Source organism: Microtus pennsylvanicus, chromosome 21 (assembly GCF_037038515.1).
Source record: "Microtus pennsylvanicus isolate mMicPen1 chromosome 21, mMicPen1.hap1, whole genome shotgun sequence".
Taxonomy (NCBI): Eukaryota; Metazoa; Chordata; class Mammalia; order Rodentia; family Cricetidae; genus Microtus; species Microtus pennsylvanicus.
Window position 1 is genome coordinate 15,661,709 of NC_134599.1, and position 18,512 is coordinate 15,680,220.

The following is an 18,512-nucleotide window of genomic DNA, read 5'->3' on the forward strand; positions in this document are numbered from 1 at the left end:
GTCATGGGACGAGATGAGTACAAACCCTCCACTTCTTGCTGAAGAGATACTGGTTTGTGATAACTGTTGAGAGGGGTGTGACTGCTGGTGGGCTCGACACCCAAGAGGATTTGAGCAACACAAATTGGACTAGGGTTTAAAAAGGGGACGGGCATGGGTGGAGAGAAAAAACATGAAGTTTGGTGGGTAGAGAGGTGAGAATGGATCTAGAGGGGTTTGATGAGACATTAATATGATGAAAATACAGTATATATGAAATTATCAAAGAAGTAATAAAATAGTATTAAATATTGATGCTTATAAGTCAAGCTCCAATGAATTAAAAAAAAATCTGAAGGCTGACACTAAGATCAGAGCAATAGTTAAAATCAGATAAAATGAGGAGAGGAAAAGAATAGCTTATTCGGGAAATGATGTCACGTACAGTCAGTGAGGACTGGAATGCAAAATGAGAAACTCAAATTAAACCAAATCATGATTGACTGCTCAGACTGGTACAGGCCACAAGGTCATTAGCATTTTCTGCTTTGGTGAAAGACTGAAAGAAGGGCTTTATACATTGCTGGTGGGAACAAAGATTGGCAAAATAAATACAAGGTTTACTCTAGCAACATTTAACAAATAAAGAGAAAAAGTTAAACATTGCACTGCTTTGTTATGTGAGTAATCAAATAGCCAGAATTAACCAAGAAACTTTTTTTCAGAATTCTAAATAATGACTTAGATATGGTAGGATCAGAAATACTGCTCTATTGAGACCTTAACAAAAGTAAGAGATGAAATAAAATTATTAGGTAACTTTTCTATCTGTGCAAAAGTGTTAAAGGTTGGTAAGAAATTCTAAAATGGAAGAAGCATGAGGTGACCCCTTAAATAATAAAATCAGTGCACACAAAAAAATGAGGTAACTGGAATTAGAAGATTGAAGGATTAAATGCTGGAAAGAAATTTGAGCTGGTATTTTTATTAAAATACTTCAGAAAACTAGTAGTGACTGCAAAATTAACTAAAGTAGTAGACCAACACATGTTTATACCTTTTGACCTTGGTCATGAGTACCACTATTCTTATTTTATATATGTTTGAATTTTTGTATCAAAAATGGTAACCCATATTGGCTTGAATATCATTTGACTATGTTTCCAAAGAATCCTGTGAAACTTTGTCTCCAGTGTGGTGATAATTAACTTCTACATTGGACTTCTGGAAGACATTCAGGTTATGGGACACTACCCAAGGAAGGGATTCCTATTAGCCTCACAGAGGTTATTCCTTATCAGAACAGGTTGTTATAAAGTATACGAGGCCAAACAACACAATTGGACCCTTCAATAGAAGGTAAAATCCTTTAGTGCTTTTCCTATATTAATGCTGGTAGTGAGAGATAGGGTAGTGAAGAAGTGAGGATAGACACATTGGGATTCCTACATCACGTTGATGAACTTCTAAAACTGCTAGTTAAAAAAAACACTTTATAAAGTATACAGCCTCAGTTATGTTATTATGGAAACAAAGACATACATACCCTCAGTTTTGCACATAAGTCCCATTGCATTAACACAAGTTTGGATGGCAAATTGAAGCTAAATAGAAAATCACTTAAAACAACAAGACCAGAGGATTCTGAAGGTAACTAAGAAAAAAAATGGAAAGAAAAATAAGCAAACAACAAATTGGATAATGAAAATAAAAATTACATTCAATCCCTTCCTGAATTTTATCACTTTATATACTGCCAGGATCTTTTGAGTCTATTTTTAAGACTCTAATTAGCAAGAAGCACCCCTTCCTTTTGTTCCTCTCTCAGCCTACCTGTTTTTCCTTGTTTGTTTTTAAGACAAATGTCATAAATCCCAGTTTGACATCAACCTCACTACATACCAAAGAACAACCTTGTACTTTTTGTTTTTTCAAAATTTAAACTATTTTTCAAAATTTAAATTACTTTATTTTTTTAAGTGTTTGGGTGTTTTGTTGTTGCATGTATGTCTGTACCCCAGATATGTGCAGTGTCTGCAGTGTCCAAAAATGCTAGAAGAGGGACTCTACCCTCTTGAAAAGGAGTTGCAGACAGTTGTGAACCACCATATGGGTGCTAGAAGCAGAACTCAGGTCCTGTGGAAGAGAATATCCAGTTCTCTTAACCTGTGAGCTATCTCGCCTCCCCCGGCCTCACATTTCTGATCCTTGTTTCTCCACTGAAGTGTAGAGATCACAGGCATGCACTGCCATACCTGATTTATGCAGAACTGGGAATCAAGAATTCAGGCCTCAATGCATGCTAAGCAGACACTCCCAACTAAGCTACAGCCTCAGTTGTAAATGTGCCTTGGAGGCACATTTATAGGACAATAATTTGTTTTGTGGGCAAAATATTTAAATTTTCAATGGCCATGCGATTTAGCCAATTTAGTATTATAATAAAGACATTTTTAGTGCACAGTTGCTAACAAATCCTGCCTTATGTCATGAACATTCTCATAAGGGAATATGTCATACTTACCTGATTGCTATACCTGTGGAACAGTTTGATTTCCTCCACAAAGGATAAGATGTCCGAAAGCTCATTTATGATGAAAGTACTTAGTGGCAGTCGACAGTTAACCTTAAAGAGAACAAGGCCTGGAATTTCACTTTCTACTAATAAATGATGTAATGCATGACACCTATGTTTACATGCGTAACTGAATATGCATTTGACAATGATGGAATAAGGATGTTTTAGACAAGTTGAGTTTGATGGGATAAGCTTCATTCAGCATATTTCATCGAAAAGTCAAGAGTTTTTCACATGGTATCTGTCAGTAATTAAAAAAAAATCCTGGCTTATCCATGGTGTCTTTTCTAATGCCAATCCCTCTGTATATTTGCAGGACAGTTGAATTCTTTCCTTTACTTATACTATAAATGCTTGTTGTCTGTAAATTTGTATGTATGTGTCTTTCTTACGTTTTCAATTTTACAGACACACACACACATATAAATAGTGCTGGATGAAATCCTTTATATATTCGAAAAGAAATCTATATAAGATGCATAATCAGAACAGCAGGTAATAAGTAGTTGAGAAGTACATGAAAAATATAACTTTCCCACTTTCTAGATAGGTGGACAAAATTGTGCTGGTCTTTGGAAAATAAGCTAGTGGGGGCTTCACAGGATGGAGCTTTCGTATGGTTCAACAATTCTACTCTTAGCTATATGGCCAAAAGAAATGAAAACATTTATTTACACAAGAACTTGTACACAACTGTAAATGATCAAGATGTTGGAATAACCAAAATATTCATCAGTTGCTGAAAAGATAAAAATATGGCAGGTTTAGAAAGTGAAAGGAAGAGCTCTATAAAACATAGAGAAAGCACAGAAACCAGAATAGTAAAGAGGGACTATGGGGATTGTATTGGCTGGGTTTGCTTGTCAACTTGACACAAGCTAGAGTCATCAAGAAAAAGGCACCTCAGTTGAGGAAATGCCTCTATGAGATCCAGCTGTAAGGCATTTTCTCAATTAGTGATCAGTGGGGGAGGGCCCAGCTCACTGTAGGGGGTGCCATCCCTGGGCTGGTGATCCTGAACTCTATAAGGAAACACAATGAGCAAGCCAGAGGAAGCAAACCAGTAAGCAGTCCCCTCCATGTCCTCTGCATCAACTCCTGCCTCCAGGTTCTTGCTCTGCTTGAGTTCTGTTTTGACTTCCTCCAATGGACTATGATCTGGAAGTGTGAGCCAAATAAACCCTTTCCTCTCCAACTTGCCTTTTGGTCATGGTGTTTGATTGCAGCAATAGAAACCCTGACTAAGAGAGGGAGAGAGAAGGAATGCTTGAAAGGCAATAGGAGGATACAAGTGATAGAAACAGGGAAGTGGGAAAATCAGGGAGACTACAACTGGGGAGCAGTGGAGGGGTCAGTGCAGAAAGGAAGTCAGAGAGCAGGTGAAACTGACATTAAGGATGTTTGAAAAAGCCATAAGAATCATTTTACCTTACACTAACCTAAAATTGCATGATTATATTTACACACACATTTACACAACACAGACACACATATAATGAATTTATGCTACTTGAGATGACATTGCTCCCCATAAAGACCACGTACTATCTAACAAGAACTCCAGTACCACATTAAAGAAATCTTTTTTAGAGTTATAGGTCAGGGCAGTTGAAAAGACTCCCAAAACATTATAGGATATTGCTGCTGCCTTTGATTACTTTCCAGAGGCTGAAAACACAACACACTTCAGAGAAAGGACTAAGAACATTAGATATGGGTCTGACCTGAAAGCCTCCTCCAGGGAGTCTAGGTTCTAGTCTCAGAACGTATTTTGAAAGATGCCAAGGGAGGGAGGCAACCAAGAGTTTTACCCAGCTGTGATGCTTATGATTCATGGCAGTGGCAAATATGGCAAAATATCTCTATAGATACAGAAACCTTGGTAGTAACCAGCAGCTATCAAATTGAACTTAAGGCCCATTCAACAGGAGGGAAATCATGCCGGGTACTGGAAACCTAAACAACTATCCAGGGAGAGCAAGGTCAGGATCTTAAAGGAGAACCTACAACTACCACTTTACTAGACCAGTATTATTCCCCAAAGCATTCTAAACACCTATCCTTGTATCCACTATAATTGTAGCTCTTACCCCTCATCAAGGATGCTTCTCTTTGTAGCAGATGTGGACCATTACAGCTACAGCAAACTACAACTTATCAAAGTTCAGAGAACAACTGATCTTGCGTTGTTCAGACCCAATGGATACATCTACGATGCCGATACCTGACTTTCATAGAACACTGTGAAAGAGGGGATGGAGAGACTATAACAGATAGAGGACCAGGAAGCCTTGTTGTATGATTGTGTTTTCTAGAAATGATGGGAAAGCTACACCCATGATGCCTCAATAATAAGGTCACCTAAATGATGTATGAGCAATGACAGTACAGATAGATATGCTGTTGTGGAAAGTGGAAATGTCACAGTGCTCCTCTCTACACAAAGGACCACAGTCAGCCCAATAACTGCTGAGAGGTAGGTAGTCATCTTCAAGGATGATACCCCTAATTGGGTATCTAACACTAAGTGGCCAGCCCTGGAATCGTGTACATAGAAGCAGCACTAAATGAACTCAACAGGGTGACTTCATACATATATGCATTTCTATACATATGTAACAAAAATAAAGAGTGCATGAATTTGAGAGAGAGAGAGAGAGAGAGAGAGAGAGAGAGAGAGAGAAAATAGGGAGATATAGGAGGTGTTGCTCTAGTGATATTTTATTTGTATTTTAACAAATAAAGCTTGCCTGAAGATCATAATGCAGAGCTAGACACTAGAGGCCAGGCAGTGGTATCACATACCTTTAATTTCAGTATTAGGGAGTCACACACCTTAATCTCAGCACTAGGGAGGTAGAGACAGGATTGATATGGCTGGGCAGAGAGAGGAATAAAAAACAGGAGGAGAGAGAAGCTCGATGCAGTCTGAGGAGCAGTGCAGTCTGAGGACAGGATTGCCCCTTTGGTGTGAGCATTGGTAGAGGTAAGAACTCTCTAGTGGCTGGACACATTGTTTCTCTGCTCTTCAGCATTAACCCCTATATCTGACTCCGTGTTTTTATTATTAATACCAATTTTAGAATTTGTGCTACAGGTTGCAGGGAAGTAAGGGAAGGGGGAAATGATACAACTGTATCTTAATTTAAAATATTTTTAAGAGCCTGCTTCAGGGCAGAGGGGTCTGGGGAGTCAACAGGGAGTGTTCCTGCCACTGGGGCTTCTTTGTATTGTCTCATCATGCCTCCCAAGCCTGCCTTTTTATCTGAAAGATCCTTGGAGCCCTGCAAGAGGCCCTGCTTCCCCTACTGAGCAGATCCAGAGAGCACAGCCTGCTTCAGGGCAGAGGGGATCTGAGAGCCTGCTCCAGTGCTAAAGGGACCTAAGAGAGGGCAGACCAAGAAAAACTCCCAAGTACACAATCAGCCACAGCAAAGATTGTACCAAGACACCAAGACTCTGCTGGCCTCATTTGAAGGAAGAGATGGGCAGGCGCCAATGCAAGAATTCCTCCAACTTCTTGAAAAGCAATATGTTAACACCAGAATCCAGCGAATACACAACAAGAAGACTTGAGCATCCTAACTCAGAAGAAGTAGAAGAAAACAATTTTAAACATAACCTAATGAAAATGATGGAGACCCTTAAAAAAGAAGTCAAAAACTCCCTTAAAGAAATGGAAGAGAAGACAAACAAAAAGAAGAAATTAATAAATCCCTCAAAGATACTCAAGAAAACCAAGAAAAAGCAATCAAACAGGTAAAGAAAATAGTTCAGGACTTGAAGACCAAAATGGAGGTAATAAAGAAAACACAAACCAAGGGATGGCTGGAGATGGAAAATCTGGGTTAATTAACAGGAACTCCAGAGACAAGTATAACCAACAGAATACAAGAGATAGAAGAAAGAATTTGGGCTCTGAAGATACAATAGAGGAAATAGACTCATTGATCAAAGAAACAGCAAATCCAACAATTTCTTAATTAAAAAAAATCCAGGAAATCTGGGACACCATGAAAGGACCAAACCTAAGAATAACAGGGATAGAAGAAGGAGAAAAATTCCAGCTCAAAGGCCCAGAAAATATATTCAACAAAATTATGGAAGAAAACTTTCCCAACCTAAAGTAGGATATTCCTATGAAGGTAGAAGAAGCTTATAGAATATTAAATAGACTAGATAAAAAAATCCCCTTACCATATAATAATCAAAACACAAAACATACAGAATAAAGAAAGAATATTAAGAGCTGTAAAGGAAAAAGGTCAAGTAACATATAAAGGTAAACCTATCAGAATTACACATGACTTCTCAATGGAAACCATGAGAGCCAGAAGGTCTTGGATAGATGTGCTGCAGACACTAAGAGACCATGGATGCAGGCCCAGACTACTATACCAAGCAAAGCTTTCTTTCATTATCAATGGAGAAAACAAGATATTCTAGAACAAAAACAGATTTAAACAATATGTAACTACAAACCCAGCCTTACAGAAAGTACTAAAAGGAAAACTTCAACCTAAGGAAGCCAACAACACCCACAATAGCACAGACAGCTGACAACCCTCCACCAACACAACTCAAAGAAGGGAAACACACAAACACTACCACCAAAAGAAAATAACCAGAGTTAACAACCACTTGTCATTAATATCGCTTAATATCAATGGACTCAATTCACCTATAAAAAGGCAGGTTAAGAGAATGGATATGAAAACAGGATCCAACATTCTGTTGTTTATAAGAAACACACCTCAACCTCAAAGACAGACACTATCTCAGAGTAAAGGGTTGGGAAAAGGTTTTCCAAGCAAACGGACCTTAGAAGCAAGTGGGTGTGGCTACCCTAATATCTAAAATAGTTGATTTCAAACTAAAATCAATCAAAAGAAATGGAGAAGGACATTTTATATGCATAACAGGAACAATTCATCAAGATGAAGTCTCAATCCTGAATATCTATGCCCCTAATATAAAAGCACCCACATATGCAAAAGAAACATTTCTAAAATTCAAATCACACATTAAACCCCACACACTAATAGTAGGAGATTTCAACACTCCTCTCTCACCAATGGACAGGTCAACCAGACAGAAACTTAACAGAGAAATAAGAGAACTAACAGATGTAAAGAATCAAATGGACTTAACAGACATCTAGAGAACATTCCACCCAAATAGGAAAGAATATACCTTCTTCTCAGCATCTCATGGAACCTTCTCAAAAACTGATTACATACTCAGTAATAAAGCAAACATCCACAGATACAAAACAATTGTAGTAACCTTCTGTGTCTTATTGGATCACCATGGAGTAAAGTTAGAATTTAACAACAATTCTAACCCCAGAAAGCCTAAAAACTCATGGAAACTGAACAGTCAACTACTGAACCACCCCTGTGTCAAGGAAGAAATAAAGAAATTAAAGTCTTCCTTAAATTCAACGGAAATGAAGACACAACATACCCAAACTTTGGGACACTATAAAAGCAGTGCTAAGAGGAAAGTTCAAAGCACTAAGTGCCCACATAAAGAAAACAGAGAAATCTTGCATTAGAGACTTAACAGCACACCTGAAAGCTCTAGAAAAAAGAAACAGACTCACCCAGGAGGAATAGAAGACTGGAAATAATAAAACTAAGGGCCAAAATCAACAAAATAGGAACACAGAAAACAATTCAAAGAATCAATGAAACAAAGAGCTGGTTCTTTGAGAAAATCAACAAGATTGATGAACCCCTATGCAAACTAATCAAAGGCAGAGAGAGAACACTCAAATTAACAAGATCAGAAATGAAAAGGGGGACATAACAAGAGACACTGAGGAAATTCAGAGAATCATTAGGTCTTACTACAAAGGCCTATATGCCACAAAATTGGAAAATATAAAAGAAATGGACATTTTTTTAGATAAATATCATATAGCAAAATTAAATCAAGACTAGATGAACAATTTAAATAGACCTATAAGTCATGAGGAAATAGAAGCTGTCATCAAAAACCTCCCAACCAAAAAGAGCCCAGGACCAGACAGTTTTAGTGCAGAATTCTACCAGAACTTCGAAGAAGAGCTAATACCTATACTCCTCAATGTGTTCCACATAATAGACAGAGAAGAGTCATTGCCAATGCTTTTTATGAAGCTACAGTATCCCTGATACCAAAAGCACACAAAGACTCATCCAAGAAAGAGAATTACAGACCAATCTCACTCATAAACATCGATGCACAAATTTTCAACAAAATACTGGCAAACTGAATCCAAGAACAAATCAAAAAATCATTTATTATGATCAAGTAGGCTTCATACCAGAGATGCAGGGCTGGTTCAACATATGAAAATCTATCAATGTAATCCATCATATAAATAAACTGAAAGAAAAAAAACCATATGATCATTTTATTAGATGCTGAAAGCAGTTGACAAAATTCTACACCCCTTTATTATAAAGGTCTTGGAGAGATTTGGAATACAAGGATCATATCAAAATATAAAGCAATAAACATCAAGCCGATAGCCAACATCAAATTAAGTGGAGAGAAACTCAAAGCAATTCCACTAAAATCAGGAACAAGACAAGGCTGTCCACTCTCTCCATATCTCTTCAATATAGTGCTTGAAATTCTAGCAATAGCAGTAAGACAACATCAAAAGATCAAGGGGATTCAAATTGGAAAGGAAGAAGTCAAACACATTATTTGCAAATGATATTATAGTCTACATAAGTGACCCCAAAAACTCTACCAGAGAACTCCTACAGCTGATAAATACTTTCAGTGATGTGGCAAGATACAAGATCAACTAAAAAAAATCAGTAGCCCTCCTATACACAAAGGATAAAGAAGCAGAGAGGGAAATCAGAGAAACATCGCCTTTCACGATAAACACAAATAGCATAAATTATCTTGGGGTATCACTAACCAAGGAAGTGAAAGATCTATTTGACAAGAACTTTAAGTCTTTGAAGAAAGAGATTGAAGAGGATACAAGAAAATGGAAAGATCTCCCATGCTCTTGGATTGGGAGGATCAACATAGTAAAAATGGCAGTTCTACCAAAAGCAATCTATAGATTCATTGCAATCCCCATCAAAATCCCAACAAAATTCTTCACAGACCTTGAGAGAACAATAATCAACTTTATATGGAAAAACAAAAAACCCAGGATAGCCAAAACAATCTTATACAATATAGGAACTTCCGGAAGCATTACCATCCCTGACATTAAACTCTATTACAGAGCCACAGTAATGAAAACAGCTTGGTATTGGCATAAAAACAGAGACGTTGACCAATGGAATCGAATTGAAGACCCAGATATTAATCCACAAACCTATGAACACCTGATTTTTCACAAGGAAGCTAAACTTATACAATGGAAGAAAGAAAGCATCTTAACAAATGGTGCTGGCATAACTGGGTGTCAACCTGTAGAAGAATGAAAAATAGATCCATATCTATCACCATGCACAAAACTCAAGTCCAAATGGATTAAAGACTTCAATATAAATCCGACCATACTCAACCTGATAGAAGAGAAAGTGAAAAGTAGCCTGCAATACATGGGCACAGAAGACCACTTCCTATGTATAACCCCAGCAGCACAGACAATAAGAACAATGAATAAATGGGACCTCCTGAAACCGAGAAGCTTCTGTAAAGCAAAGGACACAGTCATTAAGACAAAAAGGCAACCTACTGAATGGGAGAAGATCTTCACCAACTCCACATCCGACAAAGGTCTGACCTCCAAAATATATAAACTACTGAAGAAACTAGACATTAAAATTCTAAATAACCCAATTAAAAATGGAGTACTGAACTAAACAGAGAATTCTCAACTGAAGAATTTCAAATGGCCAAAAGATACTTAAGGACATTTTCAACTTCCTTAGCAATCAGGGAAATGCAAATCAAAACAACTTTGAAATACCATCTTACACCTGTCAGAATGGCTAAAATCAAAAACACCAATGGTAACATATGGTGGAGAGGATGTGGAGTAAGGGGTACACTCATCCATTGCTGGTGGGAATGCAAACTTGTGCAACCACTTTGGAAATCAGTGTGGTGGTTTCTTAGAAATTCGGGATCAACCTACCTCAGGACCCAGTACTCTTTGGAATATACCCAAGAGATGCCCAATCATACTACAAAAGCATTTGTTCAACTATGTTCATAGCACCATTATTTGTAATAGCCAGAACCTGGAAACAACCTAGATACCCCTCAATGAAAGAATGAATAAAGAAAGTGTGGCACATTTACACGTTAGAGTACTACTCAGCGGGGAAAAAATAATGACATCTTGAATTTTGCATGCAAATGGATGGAAATAGAAAATACTATCCTGAGTGAGATAACCCAGACCCAAAAATATGAATATGGTATGTACTCACTTATTAGTGGATTCTAGCCATAAACAAAGGACATTGAGCCTACAGTGTACGATCCTAGAGAAGCTAAGTAATAAAGTGAACCCAAAGAAAAACAGATATAGATCCTCTTGGAAATTGGAAGCAGACAAGATCGCCAGGCAAAAGTTGGGAGCATGGAGGTGGGGGTGGGGTGAAGGGAAGGAGAGAGGGGAAGAGAGAAGGGAGAAGGGGAGGGTTGGGGAGAGCTTGGGGGAGTGGGATGGTTGAGATGTAGGAAGGACAGATATGGGAGCAGTGAGGAAGTTATCTTAATTAAGGCAGGCATTGTGGGGTTGGCAAGAGGCTTGACTCTAGAGGGGTTCCCAGATGTCCACGGGGATGTCCCCAGCTAGGACCCTGGGCAGCGGAGGAGAGGGTCCATGAACTGGCATTGTCCCATAATCAGACTGATGACTATCTTGAATATCACCACAGAAAGTTTGTCCAGTGACAGATGGAGAGAGAGACAAAGACCCACAGTGGAGCACTGGACTGAGCTCCCAAGGTCCAGGTGAAGTGCAGAAAGAGGGAGAATATGAGCAAGGAAGTCAGGACCACAAGGGGTTGGTCCACTCACTGAGACAGTGTGCCTGGTCTAATGGGAGCTCACCAAAGCCAGCTGGACCGGGACTGAACTAGCATGGTATCAAACTGGACCCTCTGAATGTGGCTGACAATTGGAGCAGACTGAGAAGTCAATGATAATGACACTGGGATTTGTCTCTACTGCATGTACTGGCTTTTTGGGATACTATTCTATTGGATGTATACCTCTTTAAGCCTGGATGGATAGGGAAGGGCCTTGGACTTCCCACAGGACAGGGTACCCTGCCCTCTCTTAGGACTGGAGGAGGAGGGAGCAGGTTGAGTGGGGGAGCGGGAGAGAATTGGGAGGAGGGGAGGAAATGGAAATTTTGAATGGTATTATTTATAAAGTAATAAAAAATTATTAGAAAAAAATATTTTTGAAGCATGGGCTGGAGAGATTGCTTAGCAGTTAAGCTGAGCTGCTCTTCCAGAGGTCCTGGGTTCGATTCCCAGCAACTACATTGTGACTCACAACCATCTGTAATGAGATCTGGTGCCCTCTTCTGACCTGCAGGCATATATGCAGGCAGAACACTCTATACATAATAAATCTTTAAAACATATATAGTTTAAAGGTTTTTAACTGTCTGAGACCTACAGAATTATTATTTAATAAATTGGTGTAAGTATTCCTTTAGAGGATCCTTACCTTATGCACACGTTTCATCACTTCTAAAAGAACTTTCAGACTATGTTGATCCTGCATCATTAAATCTGGACGCCACAGCTGAGAGATGGCAATTATGATAGTGGTCTTTAGCATCTGGACCAGTGCACTCAGAGAAGAAACGTCCAAAGATTTCCAGCATTTTTCTGAGGGTATGAAAATCAAATATGGTAAATACTTTCCTCCTCTCATCCCTAAAATCCCGAAGTTTCTTCTGGGTTATTTATAACATATCTACCATCATAACCATAAGAAAACTCCTCTACGGATATTATCATAGACACCACACTACTCAACAGATGTAGGGGAAAGATTTATTCTGAAAAAAAATCATTAAAATTAAAGAACTCAAACTCAGGATTTGAAGAACCTTGTTAATGGCTCATACTTATGATTAGATTATTGACCATGGTTTTCTTTGTGTTTATTGATTTTATTTGATTTGCTATTTCTGAGATAGGGTATTGTTATGTAGCCCAGGCTGGCCTTGAACTTCTGCCAGGCTTCTCATCTCATCATATGAGTATTAATTTCTTTACATTCAACCTAGCAATTTTGTCAAACAGCTGCAAAAATCTAAAGCTATTCAGATGAATATGCAATCAATATTATTCATATTATGCCTGATTTCAGATTTCATAAACAACTGTAGCACACAGATACACTTGCTTTAAACAGCAGATAACTCACTTTTCACACTACTGCGATTAAACTGGATTTTGGTACTTTTAAATAGGAGTTCTCAGACAATAACTTTAATAAATATTAAAATCCAAGTTCTCAGAAGGCATTGGCAGGAAGATGGCCATCCTGGGTTACAAGAGACTCCATCTCAAAAAACAGCAACCAAAAAGGTTAAAATAAATTACCAAGATAATGCAATTAAATGTTATAACCGAGATGCATACCATGCAGATCATGGACTCAAGTACACAAGAGATTTAGTACACTGCATAGTCCAAAAATAAAACTTATGACTTAACAAGGGTGAAGGGGAAATTGAAAACTTGTCAGAAAGAAACAAAATCTAACATCCATAAACTGTATGGGTTAAAGATTTAAACATGAAAATTATAATAGGAAAAGAAATTTTAACATTTTAGAAACATAGATGAACTCAAGAACTTGTTAAATAAGCCAGGAACCTGGAATGTTTTCCTGAGTGTACACTAAAAAATTTGATCTCATAAAGGCAGAAGGAACAGTGACCATGGAAAGGAGGATAACTGACTGGTACAAGTGGGCTGTTGGAAGGACTTCCAACATCCCAACATTGTAAAGCAGTTAATAGTAATAATTAATTGTTTAAAAACAGCCAGTAGAGAGAAATTCAAATATTCCCAACATAAAGAAACAATAAATGTTTGAGATAATACATATGTCAGTTACTTTGATCTGATTTGTATACACTGTAAAAATATCATACTGGGGCTGAAGATGGCTCAGCAGTTAAGAGCACTAGCTACTCTTATGGATGACTGAGCTTGATTCTCAGCACCCATACGGCGACTCACAACCACCTGTTACTCCAGTTCTAGGGGATCCAACACTGTCTTCTGGCTTCCTTGGCCACAGACATGAATGTGGAGCACAGAGACACATGTAGACAAAGCACTCAAGTACATTAAAAAAATCGAAGATAAAAAATGTCATACTGTACTCCACAAATATGTATAATTACAATTAGGGAAGGGAGTGCAGAAAAATGCACAGATCAATAAAAGCAATAAAAATATCTTTAAAAATAAATCAAATGGTAGTACAAAGGATTGGAATACAGCTTACTAGTATGCTGTCTGCCTAGTATACACAAAGTACCAGGTTTAGTCCCCAGCTCCATACATATGTACATACATACATATATTCAAAAATTATGGTGGGAACCTGGAAACTTTTTTTTAAATTTAAGAGTGAGGCAGGCCTTTTGGTAATGTAACTCCTAGATCTAGAAAGGAAAAGCACTTTTTGAGAGAAAATTTTCATATAACCCAGGTTTCACTGTTTAGCCAAGGCTGTCCTGAATTCCTTCCTGGTCCTCTTCCTCTACCTCCCAAATGCTGGAATTACAAAAGTTCACTCCCACACCCAGAAAAATCTCTCGAAAAAAAAATGCAAATGCTGGAGCTAGAGAGATGACTCCATGGTTAAGAGGCAACTGAACCCAGGTTCAGTTCCCAGCACCCCCACAATGATTCACAACTGTTTGTAATTCCAAAGCATCCGATATTCTCTTCATGCCTCCACCAGCTCTGGTACATGTTTGATGCACATAAATTCACTTAAAGTGTACACACACAAATTTTATTTATATATATTACACATATATAATTTATATTTATATTTATTTATATATTTAATAAAAAATACACTGCTCATTCAAGCAATACAAATGCACATACCATTTAATTTTAATTCTGTAACTGTGCTTTGCATTTGCCTTTTCCTTGCGTGTCTAAGTTTATGTCCATCCAAGAAATACACATCCTCACTACTATAGCAGAAGAAGAATGGAAGCACCGGGTAGCACTGGCAATGTGAGAGTGATGGAAACTTTAAAAGTTGGCTTAACATAGCCCTTAAGCAACTCCTGTCTCTCTCTTGAGAGAGGGTTGTTATAAACGAGCGTGTGCACACACATGTGCACATGCACCTGCACAGAGGACAGAGCAGGATGCCCAGTGTCTTGATTAATCATTCTATGCCTTATTCCTTTGAGAGAGGTTCTTCTACTGCATCTGGAGCTAGTCTAGTAGCCCACAAGCCTCAGCAATTCCCCTTTCTCTGTTCCTCACAGCTCTGGGGTTACAGGTACCTGCAACCATGCCAGCTTTTTCTGTAGGGGCTGAGGACTGGAACGTGTGCACTTACCCACTTAGCCATCTTCCCAAGGACCAAAACAGGGAGATTTGTTGTTCACCCACAGAACTTAGAGTCTGTAATCTTTTTCTAAGATGCTTCCGGGATCGTCTATAGTTCACGTATATAAACTTTTGTATTTTTTAAGCATTAGACCTTCAACATTCACTTAAAATTATGAAAATTCCATGATTTTGAATAAAATAAGTGATAAGTTTAACCTTGCTTCTTATCACTCTACATTAAATGTTTGAAGTTTTCAAAAAGTGAGCAAAAATCGTAAAGTCTGATTTACCATGATTGGACACTGTATGGTTAATGGACTCTAATGCTAAAGTCCTAGCTACATCGAAGAACAACACTTGCTCTGTGGTTAGAGTGGTGGTTTGTGGTTAATCTTCACAAAACTTCACATACCATGTACTCGAAAAGGTATTATGAAATGTATCCAATGTTTGCTACAATTTCTACTTCAAATGTGATTCTACTGAATATATTTGTAGAATGATATAAAACTTACTCAAAAATTCAAATGATTCTGTATTCATTTTACAAATAGCCTTTGCAAATTCAACTGTCAGGGTCTCCCAAAAGTTCCTAGGGTCCTGCATCATGGGACATTCCGGGAGCAAAAGAAAAACCAATAGAGCATCTTGATGTGAAGAATTGTATGGAAGATCTTTGATAATCTTATCCTGAAGACATGTGATTATCTGTGAACAAAACGGGGGGCAAGGAAAAAGGCTGGGGTTATACAAGACATGTTATTGTGAAAGGTTTTACTCAACTGTCTTCCAGTTAGGAAGTTCATTTAAGTCCTTCTGAAGCTTATTGATAAAACACCATCAACTCTTACACATTCCATGTACCTTTGAGGTAGAACTCATTTGAGCCCGCTGTCCATTTCATTTTAGAGTACTTGAAGGAAATAAAGTGAAATCACACGGAAATGGATATACACAGTAAATAGTGAAACTAATGCAAAGGCCCCCAGAAACAATTCTGTAAGCTAATCGCTGTGGCACACAGGTGGAGTCCATTACTCAGAAGGCTGAGGTGGGGGATCATGTGAGCTCACAAATTAAAACCAAGTTGAGTAAGGGCTTGCCTACTGTGTCTGAAACCCTGGTGTTGACTCATATAAACCAGATGTGGGTGTGCAACACTCAGAGATAGGAAAAGGGATCAAACATTCAAGGCTATCCAAAGAGATGGAGGCCCATCTGTGATACGGCAACCTTGTCTCAGAAAGAGAAAAGAAGAAACGGGAAGAAAATGCTGTTACCCTCTCACACAGACACATACAAAACCCACTTTGTCTTTACTTTTTTTTTCACAGTCTACGTAGCTCTGAATTGACACTTATTTTACTCAGGGATAGACTTTTAAGATACAACATACATAAAAAGTAACAGTAGGAATAATTGGAGGTTTGGTGGTGGTGGTGGTTTGTATTTTATTTTGGAAAACAAATTTTATTTGGAAAAGTAAGGAGTCCTTCTGTGTACTTCAGAGTGCCCTCGAACTCTTGAGCCCTTGAGCATCTTTGCCTCAGCCTCTCAAGCGCTAGGATTACAGGCATGGGCACTATGACTGTCTATATGGTTGTCTTTATATTTGAGTGAACATTTATTGAGTATGTATCACATGCTAAGGGATCACATGTGAATTATTCTAATAATTGTGTGAAGTAGTTTTTGCTTTGTTTCTAACCTTTTTCCCTCTACAGATGAAGAGGAGGAGTCTCAATTGAAATACAATAGAGAGAGAAAGCTACTCAGTTTAAGCTCAAATATCCATCTATCTGGCTCCACATTGTAGGCCCATATTTCTGTATGGTGTGGCAACCAGGCAATAAAGTCATAGGTCCCATCCAAGGGGGTCACGTAGCTCTGCAGACAAGCTGTCTCTGCCTAACAATGGTCAGGATGTTTGGAGGATATCTTATAGATATGCTAATTCAGGCCTATGTGACAGCTAGCTTACAGGTAGATTGTGGACGTGACAAAAGGCCATTCACCTGGTTACCTAGGATATGAGTCTAATGTATTTTCCCGCTCAGTTTATGTGTTGGTATATAAACTATTTGGATAATAAACACGGGGAGATCTTCAGGAGATCATCAGGAGAATGGACCCTGAGGTGCCCTTCCAAGATGACCATGTAAATTATGTCTGATTATTCCTTGTGTCTCTGTACCAGTCCAGCTAGGGAAGATAATTATCTGTGTTGGACCCGCACGGCTTCCAACACCAAATCAGCCTTGAAGAGAAACATTTTGTCCTGTCTTCTTTCATTTTCCTTCTAGTGTCCCGTCAGACATTGGCATTTCTCAGTGTCTCCTGGAGCTGAGTGAAGCCTTGTGACTGAGTCTTAGCTTCTGAATGTTAAGGCAAAATGCCACCCTTTCAGTTACAGCCTCTATGGCCTCTCATGTGACCAAACTCAGGAGAGCCAATGAAGGATTGTATAGTCTTAGGGTCTTAAGACATTGGAATGAAGCCAGAGTAAAGAAAAAAATCATGAGAAAGTTCTCCTCCATCCCTCATTGGACTTTAGTGAGAGGATTAAATCTTCATTGGATTAGGTCCTTGAGGTTCAAAAGTTGTCTGTCAGAGCAGCTAGCATTAAAATTCTCCACCTAGTAGATCTTTGCTTTGTTAACTATAGTGTATGTCTGTACATGACATAGAGCTAAATAAGATGATATATGCAGCATTGAAGTGTGAAATTCTCCATGTTATTTTATTACATTTAACCCTCTTACAGTTTGTTCTTTTCAGGTCTAACAGAATTCTTTAATTTTAAATAATTGAGTTTATTTTATCTTATTTGAAGACAGAATCTCATGTACTGCAGACTAGCCTCGAACTTGTCACAGGGCTGACAATAAGCTTAAATTCTTTGAAATTCCTGACTCTACTTCCGGACTGTTATAATTACAGATGTCTTTCACCATGTCCTGTTTTTAAAGGGTTCTAGGGAGCAAATAAATAATAATTTCTGTGGATTGCTAGTAGGTGTTAAATAGAAAAACTCCTCACAATGTCAATAACTACAAGAAAAATAAATAGTAAAGTTACTTCTTTCTGTATATGACATCATGGAGTCTTGGATTTACTATTGTGCATGGTAATTCACAACAATGTGCAGCATTATTTCCCAAAAGATTTCATTAAGAACCCCCTTCCATGAACTTCCCATGATGCAAACACTTCTCAGAAATACACAGAGAAGAGAACCTGGAGTTATCTCCCTACCAACTAAATAAATTCTTGGCCCAAATGTACTGAATATCTACTATTTTTTATTTTGAAAATGAGAATATAGTATTTATTACATAACAACCAAAAGTTCCCCCATTCTCTTCCAAATGTAGAATGTACTTGGATCCCTTTAAATGGCATGGGGATTAGCCATATGTGTG

At 38.1% G+C, this 18,512-nt stretch overlaps 1 protein-coding gene across 1 annotated transcript in view; it reads right to left on the reverse strand.

The window, feature by feature from the left end:
- The window catches only part of Herc6 (HECT and RLD domain containing E3 ubiquitin protein ligase family member 6), a 55,918-nt gene that overhangs the window by 12,840 nt on the left and 24,566 nt on the right, over positions 1–18,512 (reverse strand). Inside the window, exons 12-15 of the mRNA XM_075955503.1 lie at positions 15,606–15,798; positions 12,212–12,375; positions 2,504–2,605; positions 1,526–1,633 (exon numbers count right to left, since the gene is read on the reverse strand). Of these exons, the coding sequence (XP_075811618.1) occupies positions 1,526–1,633; positions 2,504–2,605; positions 12,212–12,375; positions 15,606–15,798 (567 nt within the window). The remainder of the gene's footprint in view (positions 1–1,525; positions 1,634–2,503; positions 2,606–12,211; positions 12,376–15,605; positions 15,799–18,512) is intronic.